Consider the following 14,603-nt stretch of genomic DNA (forward strand, 5'->3'; position numbering starts at 1 on the left):
AGGTGTCCCCCACATTTCGAATGTTCGCTTTACGAAACCTCACTGTTACAAAAGACCTACATTAGTTCCCTGTTTTCGCTAATAGAAGGTGTTTTCACTGTTGCGAAAAAAAATCAGCGCATGCCCCGAGCAGGCACTCTCCCCGGGAGCGGCATTCTCGCCAGCATTGCTAAACACGTGCCCGTGAGCAGCCATTAGCAAGTTGAGTTCTAAGGTGTTGGAAAGGCCTGAAAGAGCTCATAACGGTGTTACACTTAGCGTAAAACTAGACATAATTGAGCGTTTCGATCGTGGTGAACGAAGTAAGGACAAAGTGGGTTTGGCTTGTGGAAGTTGACGAAGATGATGTTGAAGAGGTTTTGGCATCCCATGACCAAGAACTGATAGATGAACAGCTGATGCAATTGCAAGAGGAAAGGATTACAATTGAAACTGAATGAGTAATGATAAAGTACGACTTTAATTTTGAAAAAGTACATCAGTTCACAGCATATTTGCAAGATGGTTTGAGTCCTTACAAAGAACTGTATGATAGAAAAATGTGCGAGGCTCAGCAGTCAAGCATACTGTACTGTCGTTTTTCAAGCCTTCCACATCAGACGACGAACCTCGACCTTCGACATCGAGGCAGGCAGAGATAGGAGAAGATGAGCTGTCTGCCCTGATCGATGAGATGACACCCCAGTGTCCCACCACCCCAACCCCCAGGCCGCGGACAAATACCGATTCGTGGAGAATGCAGCGGTAGCCGGCAGGCACGCAGCACATCTTTAAGAAAAAAGCTGAAATAAACATGCTAATTAATTACGTGCTGGGCGGCACCTAATTAATTAGCTTGTTTATTTTGGCTTTTTTCTTTAGGATGTGCTGGGTGCCTCCGAGCTACCGCTGTACCCCTGCATGCTTCGCGGATCGGTATTGGTTCGCTGCCTGGAGGGTGGGGGCCACTGCACCACCCAAACTCCGACTCAGTCTAACACACCACCAGTGTGCTCGGCGCTGTCCCGATTCCGGTAAGTGATACTACACTGTACATATATTATTTCTACTTTGCATCAGCTGTGTATTTTTACGTGTTATTTGGTATGATTTGGCAGCTTCATAGCTTAAAGGTTACTGGAGAGCACTTGTGCCGTGTTTTTTGCTGACGGCGCTTGTGCTGTGTTTCTGCAGAGTGCGCTTGCGTGAGATTTTCGCTACGGAGAACAGTTCAGGCAATGATTGTGGAAAAGTATTTCTACTTTATATAGGCTGTGTATTTATCATATTATTCCTGCTTTTACTATATGTTACTGTTATTTTCGGTTTTATGTGTTATTTGGCATGATTTGGTCGGTTATTTTTGGGTCTGTGAACGCTCACAAAATTTTCCCATATAAATAAATTGTAATTGCTTCTTTGCTTTACGACATTTCGGCTTATGAACCGCTTCATAGGAACGCTCTACCTTCGGATGGCGGGGGAAACCTGTACCAGCTATCTTGCTGGCAAATGTGCAACATGAATTCTGGTGAATAAAATAGAAGATCTCAGAGCTAGGGGGCTGAGTCAGAGAGACATTAGGACCACGTGTTTCCTTTGTTTCACAGAATCCTGGTTAACCCCTTCTGTACCGGATACAGCAACCCAGATCAACAGGTTTACTATACACCGTCAGGATAAATCTATAGGGACTCTCAAAAGCGAGGTGGAGGAGTATGCCTCATGATCAACTCTTCTTGGTGTACAAATATATCAGCGCTGTCCCAATTCTGCTCACCAGACCTGGAATATCTAGCAATAAAATGCCGTCCTTTTTACCTACCATGGGAATTCTCCGGACTCCTTTTGGTAGCGGTTTACATTCCACCTCAGGCCAATGTCTAGCAGGCTTTAGATGATCTGGGCAATGGGATCAACATGCCCGAAACAGCGCACCCTAATGCCTTCACCATTGTTCTGGGAGATTTTAAGCAGGCCAGTCTGAAAAAATCACTAAGCAATTAACATCAACAGATCACTTTCAATACCAGAGGAAACAACACAATGGACCATTGCTACACCACCATCAAAGATGCCTGCCCAGCTATTCCACGCCCTCACTTTGGGAAGTCTGATCACCTAGTTATACTTCTACTCCCTGAGTATAGGAAGTGACTGAAGACTGTAGCACCATCAGTGAGGACCAAGAAGGTATGGACAAGGGAAGCACAGGTGCGCCTACAGGACTGCTTTGAATCGGTAGATTGGACTGTATTCTGACAGGCTGCATCACTGTCTGGTACGAAGGGGCCGAAAGAAGCTGCAGAAGGTTGTAAATCTAGTCAGCTCCATCTTGAGTACTAGCCTACAAAGTACCCAGGACATCTTCAGGATTGAAGGTGGATATGCAATGGCAAGCATTTAAGGATTGCATGGATGAACTACAACAATTGTTCATCCCACTTTGGCAAAAGAATAAATCAAGGAAGGTAGTGCACCCGTGGCTAACAAGAGAAATTAGGGATAGTATCAATTCCAAAGAAGAAGCATACAAATTAGCCAGAAAAAATGGCTCACCTGAGGACTGGGAGGAATTCAGAGTTCAGCAGAGGAGGGCAAAGGGCTTAATTAGTAAGGGGAAAAAAGATTGAGAGAAAACTGGCAGGGAACATAAAAACTAACTGTAAAAGCTTTTATAGATATGTAAAAAGGAAAAGACTGGTAAAGACAAATGTAGGTCCCCTACAGACAGAAACAGGTGAATTGATTATGGGGAGCAAGGACATGGCAGACTAGTTGAATAATTACTTTGGTTCTGTCTTCACTAAGGAGGACATAAATAATCTTCCAGAAATAGTAGGGGACAGAGGGTCCAGTGAGATGGAGGAACTGAGCGAAATACATGTTAGTAGGGAAGTGGTGTTGGGTAAATTGAAGGGAGTAAAGGCAGATAAATCCCCAGGGCCAGATGGTCTGCATCCCAGAGTGCTTAAGGAAGTAGCCCAAGAAATAGTGGATGCATTAGTGATAATTTTTCAAAACTCGTTAGATTCTGGACTAGTTCCTGAGGATTGGAGGGTGGCTAATGTAACCCCACTTTTTAAAAAAGGAGGGAGAGAGAAACCGGGGAATTATAGACCGGTTAGCCTAACGTCGGTGGTGGGGAAACTGCTGGAGTCAGTTATCAAAGATGTGATAACAGCACATTTGGAAAGCGGTGAAATCATCGAACAAAGTCAGCATGGATTTGTGAAAGGGAAATCATTTCTGACGAATCTCATAGAATTTTTTTGAGGATGTAACTAGTGGAGTAGATAGGGGAGAACCAGTGGATGTGGTATATTTGGATTTTCAAAAGGCTTTTCACAAGGTCCCACACAGGAGATTAGTGTGCAAACTTAAAGCGCACGGTATTGGGGGTAAGGTATTGATGTGGATAGATAATTGGTTAGCAGACAGGAAGCAAAGAGTGGGAATAAACGGGACCTTTTCAGAATGGCAGGCAGTGACTAGTGGGGTACCGCAAGGCTCAGTGCTGGGACCCCAGTTGTTTACAATATATATTAATGACTTGGATGAGGGAATTAAATGCAGCATCTCCAAGTTTGCGGATGACACGAAGCTGGGCAGCAGTGTTAGCTGTGGGGAAGATGCTAAGAGGATGCAGGGTGACTAGGATAGGTTGGGTGAGTGGGCAAATTCATGGCAGATGCAATTTAATGTGGATAAATGTGAAGTTATCCACTTTGGTGGCAAAAATAGGAAAACAGATTATTATCTGAATGGTGGCCAATTAGGAAAAGGGGAGGTGCAACGAGACCTGGGTGTCATTATACACCAGTCATTGAAAGTGGGCATGCAGGTACAGCAGGCGGTGAAAAAGGCGAATGGTATGCTGGCATTTATAGCGAGAGGATTTGAGTACAGGAGCAGGGAGGTACTACTGCAGTTGTACAAGGCCTTGGTGAGACCACACCTGGAGTATTTTGTGCAGTTTTGGTCCCCTAATCTGAGGAAAGACATCCTTGCCATAGAGGGAGTACAAAGAAGGTTCACCGGATTGATTCCTGGGATGGCAGGACTTTCATATGAAGAAAGACTGGATGAACTGGGCTTGTACTCGTTGGAATTTAGAAGATTGAGGGGGATCTGATTGAAACGTATAAAATCCTAAAGGTATTGGACAGGCTAGATGCAGGAAGATTGTTCCCGATGTTGAGGAAGTCCAGAACGAGGGGTCACAGTTTGAGGATAAAGGGGAAGCCTTTTAGGACCGAGATTAGGAAAAACTTCTTCACACAGAGAGTGGTAAATCTGTGGAATTCTCTGCCACAGGAAACAGTTGAGGCCAGTTCATTGGCTATATTTAAGAGGGAGTTAGATATGGCCCTTGTGGCTATGGGGATCGGGGGGTATGGAGGGAAGGCTGGTGCAGGGTTCTGAGTTGGATGATCAGCCATGATCATAATAAATGGCGGTGCAGGCTCGAAGGGTTGAATGGCCTACTCCTGCACTTGTTTTCTATGTCTATGTATTATTAAGGACCTCCAGCAGCAGGGCATGCCCTTTTCTCACTGTTACCATCAGGTAGGAGGTACAGAAGCCTGAAGGCACACACTCAGCGATTCAGGACAGCTTCTTCCCATCTGCCATCCAATTACTAAATGGACATTGAATCTTTGGACACTACCTCACTTTTTTTTTTAATATACAGCATTTCTGTTTTTGCACTTTTTAAAATCTATTCAATATACATAATTGATTTGTTTATTATTCAAATTTCACATCACATGCGGTAATAATAAACCTGATTCTTCTAACGTGACTTGTGGTGAGGGCTGCATACCATCACTGACTTCAAAGCCAAATGTTGTGGTACCGCCAACATCGCGACCTCTCTCCCAGATGAGCTCCATCGCTTTTACGTTCGGTTCGATGTTGCTAACTCTGTGCCTCCAAGGAAAACCACTGTTACAACCTGCAACCTGGTCATCTCTAAGGCTGAGGTACGCAGATGGTTTCAACAAGTGGACAGTTGCAAGGCTGCGGGACCGGACGGCATCCCAGTGCGAGTAGTCAGGGTGTGTGCAACACAACTGGCAGGTATGTCTACTGACATTTTTAATCTCTCCCTCTCCCAGTGTAGAGTGCCCTCTTGCTTCAAATTATCCACCATTGTCCCTGTACCAAAAAAAGACCAAGATAATGTGCCTGAACGACTGGCGTCCTGTCGCACTCATCTCAATAGTAAGCATATGTTTGAGAGGTTGTCAAGGATTACATCTGCAGCTTGCTACCACCCAAACTGGACCCCTTACAATTCGCCTACTGACACAACTGATCGACAGATGATGCAATAGCCCCTGCTCTACATACCGTCCTTACACATCTGGAGAAGAAGGATGCTTATGTGAGAGTGCTGTTCTTGGACTACAGTTTGGCATTCAACACCATAGTTCCATCCCGACTCGACAAGAAGCTCAGAGACCTCAGCCTTGACCCTGCCCTGTGCAGCTGGATCCTGGACTTCCTGTCAGATCACCAGCAGGTTGTAGGAGTGGGCTTCCTCACCTCTAGCCCTCTGAATCTCAATACAGGAGCCCCTCAGGGCTGCGTACTGAGTTCCCTCCTTTACTCCCTGTATACCCATGACTGTATTGCCACCCACAGCTCCAATCTGCTAATTAAATTTGCCGACAACACTACGTTGAGTGGCCTTATTTCAAACAATAACAAGGTGGCCTAAGGGAAGAAGTCATCTGTCTGACACAGTGGTGTCAAGAAAACAACCTCTCCCTCAATGTTGCAAAAACAAAGGAGCTGGGTTACAGGAGGAATGGAGACTGGCTAACCCCTATTGACATCAATGGATCTGGGGTTGAGAGGGTAAACAGTTTTAAGTTCCTTGGCATCCACATCACCGAGGACTTCACGTAGTCTATACCCACCAGCTGTGTGATGAAAAAGGCACAACAGTGCCTCTTTCACCTCAGACAGTTGAGGAAGTTTGGTACGGGCCCCCAAATTCTAAGAACTTACTACAGGGGCACAATTGAGAGCATCCTGACTGGCTGTATCACTGCCTGGTATGGGAACTGTACCTCCCTTAATCGCAGGACGCTGCAGAGAGTGGTGTGGACAGCCTAGCGCATCTGTAGTTGTGAACTTCTCATTATTCAGGACATTTACAAGGACAGGTGTGTAAAAAGGGCCCGTAGGATCATTGGGGTCCTAAGTCATCTCAGCCACAATCTATTCCAGCTGCTACCATCCAGGAAGTTGTACTGTAGCACAAAAGCCAGAACCAACAGGCTGTGGGACAGCTTTTTCCACCAGGCCATCAGACTGATGAACTCGTGCTGATTTGAGTGTACTCTATATTACATTAACTGTTCTATTTATTATAAATTACTGATTGCGCATTTAGATGGAGGCATAACGTAAATATTTTTACTCATATACGTGAAGGATGTAAGAAATAAATTCAGTGCAATTCAATTCAATCTAGAGAAATCAAATGTTCCTCATACGTTAACTTTTTCCTTCCCGTGACCCTTCCTGCTCCTCACCCTCTCTAATGCCAGTATGCCCTTTCTTGGATATGGGGCCAGAATCTGCTTCTAATATGGTGTGACCAATGCCTTGTAAATCCTCAATATAAAGAATCAAGGAGTATGAGGTTAATGCAGGACAATGGCATTGAACTAAAAGAACACTCATGATAGAATGGAATGGTGGAGCAAATGCAAGTTGCTGAATGGAGGTTACTGAGAGTGAGGCTTTAGAGAACTTGGGTATTGTGTCCAGTTAGGATCACTAAACTGGATATATGATGGACTTTTTCAGAGTTGAGAGGAGATCCACCAGAATTGGGTTTAGTGCTGACAGATCTTAACTGCAACATTGGCTTGGAAATGCTGAGGTTTTTGTTGCTTGGAGCTGTGGTTGTGTACAGATTTTTGATAGATGTATAAGGTGCAGACATGATGGACCAAGTTGTTAACATTAGCTGATGGTAAAAATTAACTAAACTGGTAGATTGATAGAGAAACACAGCACAGGATCTGGCCCCATGACCCAAGTCGGTGCTGTCAACCATCCATTTACACTAATCCTACATTAATATTGCTTTAATTTTCCCCATGTTCTCATCAACTCTCCCTGGATTCTGTCACAGTAGAGACAATTTTAACCCACAAACCCCCATGTTGTTGGGATGTAGAAGTGAAGTGGAGTACCCAGAAGGAAACCTGTGTGGTAACAGGGAGAACGTGCAGACTCCACACACACTCCATCCAAGGTCAAGATTGCATCCCAGTCTCTAGCTCAGGGGACAAAAGCTCCACGTGTTCTTGGCTGAGATGTGGCAGAGGAAAATGACTTAACACTAAGTGATACTCTGGAACTTGCCTGTGAGACTGGTGGAAGCAGAGATGATCTTTTATTTTAAAGAAAATTGGGCCAGCAGTTGAAGGAAATAAACATGTGGGAATAGAACAAAATAGGGCTGAGAGTATTGCTCTACAGGGAGCCAGCATTGACTTGTGAGTCAAATGGTGCTGTGACATTTTATCTATTGCTTTTTTTTGTGACCTGTTTGTAATATCTTTTTTAGGTAGTACAGTCTGGTGGGAAAAACATTGAGCTGGCCATAATTCGAAGGAATCAGGTCTTGAAGGTAAGTTTAAGAAGTAGCTTGTTTGCGGTGTGTTTAGGTCCTGCATTATCTGTGCAAAGAAACAAAAATGAATTTGCTATTTTGGAGTTTTGTTTATACAGATGAACACTGCAGTCTGGAAGCGGAAATGCTCAGTTTAGATCACAAGATTTTGCAGATCAGAATCAGGTTTAATATCACTGGCATATGTATTGAAATTTGTTGTTTTGCAGCAATAATGTATTGCAATTCATAATTTTAAAAAATTACAATAAGTACATATAAAAAATTAAATAAGTAGTGCAAAAAGAGGGAAAAAATGTATATGGATTCATTTTCAATTTAGAAATCTGACGGCGAAGGGGAAGAAGCTGTTCATAAACTGTGGAGTGTGTTTCTTCAGGCTCCTGTGCCACCACCTTGATGATAACAATGAGAAGAAGGCATATCCTGGGTGATGGGGACCCTTAATGATGAATGCTGCCATTTTGAAACATCGCCTCTTTAAGATGTCTTCGATGCTGGAGGGTGGGGGGTAGGCTGGTGCCTTTGGTAGCTTTTGCTGAATTTGCAACTTCCTGCAGCTTTTTCTGATCCTGTACAGCAGCCCTTCTATATCAGATGGTAACGCAAAACAGTAAGAACGTTGAATCTTTGTGGGTGGAGTTGAGAAACTGCAAGGATTAAAAAAAAACATTATGCAGAATTTATATAGGCCTCCAATGAGTAGCCAAGAAGTGGGGTTGACATTGCAAAGGAAGATGGAAAAGGCATGTCTTCTTTCAGTTAGTCCTGACGAAGGGTCTCAGCCCGAAACGTTGACTGTACCTCTTCCTATAGATGCTGCCTAGCCTGCTGCGTTCACCAGCAATTTTTATGTGTGTTGCAAAGGCATGTTATAAAGGGATTGGAAAAATCAGTTTGGTGTTGGATCACAAGAGAGGGAATTTGTTGAATGCGTATAAGATGGCTTTTTAGTGCAACTTATGCTTGATTCTACTCGGGGAAAGGCTATCTTGGATTGGGTGTTGTGTAATAACCCAGATCTTATCAGGGAGCTTAACATAAAGGAATCCTTAGGAGACAGTGATTATAATGATTGAATTCGTACTGTAATTTGAGAGGGGGAAGCATAAGTCAGATGCAGTGGAATAAAGGGAATTACAGAGGCATGAGACAGGAACTTGCCCAGGTGGATTAGAAGAGGGTACTGGTGGGGATGAAGGCAGATCAGAGGTAGCTGAAGTTTCTGACAATAGTTCACAAGACGCAGGAGAGATATGTCCCACAGAAGTAGTTGTTCTCAAATAGCAGGGGTGGACAACCATAGCTGAGAAGGGAAGTTAAGGACTGTATAAAAGCCAAGGAAAGGGCATATCAGGTAGCAAAAGTGAGTGGGAAGTGGATGATTGGCAAGCTTTAAAAATCTGACAAAAGAGAACTAAAAAATCTATAAGAGAAAAGATGAAATATAAGGGAAAACTAGCCAATAAGATAAAGCAGGATACTAAAAGTTCTTTCAGTTATATAAAGAATAAAAGGGAGGTGAGAGCTGATGTTGGACCACTGGAAAATAATGCTGATGAGGTAGTAATCAGGGACAAAGAAATGGATGAGCTTAATGGGTACTTTGCATCTGTTTTCACTGTGGAAGACACTAGCAGTGTGCCAAAGGTCTGTGAGTGTCAGGGAGCAGGAGTGGGTGCCATTGTTATTACAAAGGAAAAAGTGCTCGGCAAACTGAAAGGTCATAAGATGGATAAGTCACCTGGACTAGATGAACAGAATCCAGAGGGAGGTTGCTGAAGAGATAATGGATGCATTGGGTCATGATCTTTCAAGAACCACTTGATTCTGACGTAGTCCCAGAGGACTGGAAGATTGCAAACATCCCTCCAGTCCTTAAGAAGGGAGGAAAGCAAAAGAAAGGAAATTATAGGCCGGTTAGCCTAACCTCAGTGGTTGGGAAAGTGTTGGAGTCTATTATTATGGATGAGGTTTTGGGGTACTTGGAGACTAATGGTAAAATAAGTCAATGTCAGCATGGTTTCTGTGAAGGGAAATCTTGTCTTAGGAATTTGTTAGAGTACCTCAAAAGTAACATGCAGGGTGGACAAAGGAGAGGCAGTGGATGTCATTTACTTGCATTTTCAGAAGGTATTTGATAAGGTGCCACACACAAGGCTGCTTAACAAGATCAAGTACTGTTGCGTTACATGAAAGATACTGGCATGGATAGAGGAATGGCTGACAGGCAAGAGGCAGCAAGTGGGAATAAAGGGGTCCTTTTCTAGTTGGCTGCCAGTGACTAGTGGTTTTCCTCAGAGGTCAGTATTGGGCCCACTACTTTTCACATTGTTTGTCAATGATTTGGATAATAGAATTGATGGCCCTGTGGCAAAGTTCGTGGATGATACAAAGGTGGATGGAGGGGTAAGTAGCGCTGAGGAAGCAATGCAATTACAGCAGCTCTTAGACAAATTGGAAGAATGGGTAAAAAAAAAAGTAGCAGATGGAATACAGTGTTGGGAAATATGATGATTCATTTTCGTAAAAGGATTAATAGTGCGGACTATTATTTAACTGGGGAGAAGGTTCAAACGTTAGAGGTGCAGAGGGAATTGGAAGTTCTGATGCAAGACTTCCAGAAGGTTAATTTGCAGGTTGAGTGTGTGGTAAAGAAGGCAAATGCAATGTTGACATTTATTTCAAGGGGAATAGAATAGAAAAGGAGATAATGCTGAAGCTTTATAATTCACTAATCAGGCCACACTTGGAATGTTGTCAACAGTTTTGGGCCACTTATCTTAGAAAGGATGTACTGTCATTGGAGAAAGTCCAGAGGAGGTTCATGAGGATGATTCTGGAATGAAGGTGTTAACACATGAAGAATGTTTGGCAGCTTTAGGCCTGTACTCACTGGAATTTAGAAGAATGTGTGGGGATCTCATTGAAACCTACCGAATGTTGAAAGAAGTAGGTAAGGTGACTGTGGAGAGGATATTTCTGAAGGGGTGACCTTTTAGAAGAGAGGAAGGGAGGACTTTTTTTTTAGCTAGGGAGTTGTGAATCTGTGGAATGTTCCGCCACGGACTGCAGTGGAGGCCAAGTCTGTGGGTGTATTTAAGGTGGAAGTTGACAATTTCCTGATTGGTCAGGGCATCAAAGGATATGATGAGAAGGCAGGTGTATGGGGTTGATTGGGATCCGGGATCAGCCATGATGGATTGGCAGAGCAGACTTGATGGGTTGACTGGCCTAATTCTGCTTCTATGCCTTATGGTCCAAAGGAATTTAGATCTGCAGTGGAAGGTTATCTCTGATCATTTGTTTTCTTATGCTTGACTTGAAATTAATGAAGCCAGGGAGAGGTTGTACAGGCTTGGACTTTATTCCATGATACACAGGAGACTGAGGCTGTATGAAATCATGAGACTTATAGAGAGGTGAATGCAGTCTTTCTCAGAGAAGAATTAAAAACCAGAGGGCAAAGATTTAAGGTGAGAGATGTCGTCGTTGTGGTGGCTATCCCTGGAGGTCGAGGATGATGGTCTTCATTCTGTTGATCTATTTATGGGCTCTCAAGTGGCTTATGAGTCCAATCTTGGCTTTGAAAGTTTTTCCGCATTCAGGACAGGTAGTTCCAGATGGCAGATTGGGCTTTGGTTGTCGCTGCCTCTCTTTCCATTTTCTTCTCTTTTCTTCTAATTCTGCACATCTGTTGGCTTCGAAAGTTGCTGTTCCTTCTTGGATGATGACTTGCCAGAGTTTCCTGTCCTTGGCATCGGTTTCCCAATTGTTGATGCCGATGTTACATTTCTTCATGTCGGCTTTTAAGACGTCTTTGAATCTCTTCTGTTGTCAGCCTCTTTTACGTTTGCCTTCTTTAAGCTGGGAGTAGAAGATTTGTTTCTGCAGACGTTTGTCTTTCATCCAAACAACATGACCGCTCCATCTTAGTTGGTTCCTGATGACGTAGGCTTCAATGCTTCTTGTTTTTGCTTCATTTAGCACGCTGACGTTGGTTCTTCTATCTTCCCAGCTGATATTTAAGAAGTTTCGAAGACAGTGTTGATGGAACTTTTCAAGTGCCTTCAGATGTCATCGGTATGTTGTCCAGGTTTCTGATGCATACAGGAGCATTGGGATTACCACTGCTTTGTACACTAACATTTTGGTGTCTGTTCAGATGTACAGAGAAATGTAAAAGTGACCTGAAGGGCAATTACTTATGCAGAGGTAGTGCATATGGAACGAGCTGCCAGAGAAAGTGGTTGAGGTAGATGCAATCTATTTTGGATAATTTTGTGGATAGTGATTAAGGAATATGGGCCAAACAGGAACATAGATTGTTGAGAACCATATGGTCAGCATGGACAAATTGGGCAGAAGAGCCTGTTCCATGCTGTATTACTGGACCTGTCTCCTAATTTTTCTGCAGTGCCAGCACTTTAGAGGGAAAAATGATGTGGAGGTTTACAGATGTGATTTGGTACTTAAGGAAACAGTGAAACTTGTATATAATGTTGCAAAGTTAAAGATGCTCTGTCCATTTGCCACTGAAATATCAGTTTTCCTCCATTACAGCTCCTAGATGCGAAAGAAATCGAGTCACTTGTCGCGGAAATTGAGAAGGAAAAAGAGGAGGAGGCTGAGAAAAAGAAACAGAAGAAAACCTAATTGTGGAATGTGTGCAAACAGTAATATTGATGCTGCAAATAGACATTAGTTTACAACCACTTAAAGCTCCATGGCGGGATACAAAGTATTAAAAGGCTGAATGTTCCCTCCTGATGGGTTTTTCCCACTTCCCTGATCCTCCTTTCCTTGTGCTTTGTGTGCTTCTGACTGGAGCAATGAGTGAAGCTGCCACCAAGGTACTAACAGAAATGCTTTAAGAACCTGGTCAGCAATGAACCTTCCTTCATCTAAACAACACTGGGATCCACATTTACTCAGTTGTGAAGTTGGAATTGAAAGGGATGGCAAGATAGTTTAACTGTATAGTTACCAGGTTATCGTAGTTAATGTTAATTATATTTGCTTTCATTAGCAATGCTAAGATATGGTATGGGTACAGTTTTCCCTAGTTTGCATGAATAATAGCCCTGGATCAAAAGTCTTGAACAGAAATGAAAGGTGGGGGAATGAGTTGTTACTGTCTTGTCATTTATGTGAATGGCTCATGGTTCGAATTGGGAGGAGGTGGTGGATACATTGAATTTTGATGCTCTGTCTCTGAGTTAGGCAGAGCAAGGTTCCATGCTGAGCTCCTCCCCCTACAAAACTTTACATGAGGAAGAAGGGCAGCAGTGCTTTTGCAGTTAAGTATCCTGTCAAGAATAAATATTTCCTTGAGTGAATTGTAGGTGAGTCTGGCACAAACCAATTTCAAACTGAGGGAGGAAAAACTGGCCCATTAAATACATTCACAATAACCCATTAAATAATGAGTTTCACAAGAATATCATTAAACCAAAACTAATGTTGTGCCCCTTGAAATAAAGGATTTTCTTGGCCATTAAATACATTGTGAAGAGTTGACGTAATAGATGCACCATGTCCAATTTCACATTTACTCACCAAAATAAAAATTGTGATCTTGAGCCCTAAAACTTTGAGACATCTTCACTCTGTGTCTGACCTCTTACTCCACTGTGATTTTTTTTTTGTTGAGAGACAAGAAATTAACCTGCTGGAAATGTTGACATGGTCCAATGTGAAACAATCAATGTAACCCTGTCAGAAATACCAAACAACCCAAGGAGTTTCACAATATCATTAAACCAAAACTAATGTTGTTCCCCTTGAATATTATGCAAGATGAACTAAAGCTTGATTGAAATGGGTTTTAAGAAGTTACATGAAAGTGAATAGGAAAATTCAGAAACACAAGTCTAAAGCTGTGACACAACTGCTTATGATAGAATAATTATATTTGGACTGCTGGTGTAGAGATCTCAGGAGGTTGTAGAGATGGAGGAGATTTGAGAGTGGGATGGGTTGCCAGAACATGGGGGAGTCTTGAGGAAAAGAGGAGTAAAAATTTCACAATACTGCTTAACTGAGTTGTTGTAGATCAGGGAGAATATGGGTAAAAGGAAACAGTTCCCCTTGAGGAAACAGATGCCTCTGTGAACCTGCTTTGGACGTTAATACTTAAAGGTGCTGCACAAATGGGCAACCAGCAGTCTGTTTTGAAAAAACGTTTACATGGCACAAAAAAAGACTCCAATGGCAGGATAATCAGTGCTTGCCCAAAGCACTGTCATTAACTGTAAGACATGCAGGACAACACTATGACAACACTAAAGCATGTCAAGACAAAGTACAAAGTTGTTTACAAAAGTGTTTAGTATTTTGTATCTTGCAAATAAGCTATTTGATTTCATGTGTTCTTAGTTACCTTTCCTGAGATGTTAATTTAGTTAGACTTTTTCCTTTGCATAGTTGAGGTTATTGTTACAGTTGTGCCTTGGTTTGGAAAAAAAAGAATTCTACTTGAGAACACCAAATAAACTCTGGGGCAGATTTTGAAATTTCTCTTTGTGTTCTTTAAAGTCATTTGTGCAGTTTGATAAGTGATAGATGAATAGGCAATGTGAAATTACTGCATGTTCTGAATGACTGCTAACTTTGAAGGGAACTCTTCAGTTCCCGAAGGCAAGGTGTCATTGTGAGGTGTGATTCTTGGCTCGAGCACTTATTTTTTTGGGGGGGGGGGGAGGAACTTCTTGCTTGAAGCTGTTAATATATGCATGTGAGCATAAAGCTGCCAGTGGAAGGTGTGTGCACAACTGGAATGAAGTTTCAAGTCTGCAATGTGCTCAAAGCAGGCAATATTACAGCAGGCAAAAACAGCCTTGATTGGGGGTCACACTGGATTCAAAAAACTTTATTGTCATTCTAACCGTACTTCCGCTCTGCAGGGCAGAATGAGACAGCGTTTCCCAGGAGCAGTGCAATCACAACATAAATGCAACAC

The 14,603-nt window shown here is 42.7% G+C and overlaps 1 protein-coding gene across 5 annotated transcripts in view; it reads left to right on the forward strand.

Moving 5' to 3' along the window:
- psma8 (proteasome 20S subunit alpha 8) overlaps window positions 1-14,161 on the forward strand; it is a 36,800-nt gene extending 22,639 nt beyond the window's left edge. For 2 of the 5 annotated variants that reach the window (XM_072257743.1, XM_072257714.1), the window contains 2 exons: window positions 7,577-7,639; window positions 12,206-14,161. In XM_072257743.1, coding sequence (XP_072113844.1) covers window positions 7,577-7,639; window positions 12,206-12,298 — 156 coding nt within the window. In that variant the 3' untranslated portion in view covers window positions 12,299-14,161. Of the gene's footprint in view, window positions 1-586; window positions 767-7,576; window positions 7,640-11,629; window positions 11,726-12,205 lie in introns of those variants that run through there. The other 3 variants (XM_072257733.1, XM_072257723.1, XM_072257704.1) reach the window with 3 other exon arrangements.
- Window positions 14,162-14,603: the final 442 nt, after the last annotated feature.

This window comes from Mobula birostris, chromosome 1, assembly GCF_030028105.1.
Source record: "Mobula birostris isolate sMobBir1 chromosome 1, sMobBir1.hap1, whole genome shotgun sequence".
NCBI classification, from domain to species: Eukaryota; Metazoa; Chordata; class Chondrichthyes; order Myliobatiformes; family Myliobatidae; genus Mobula; species Mobula birostris.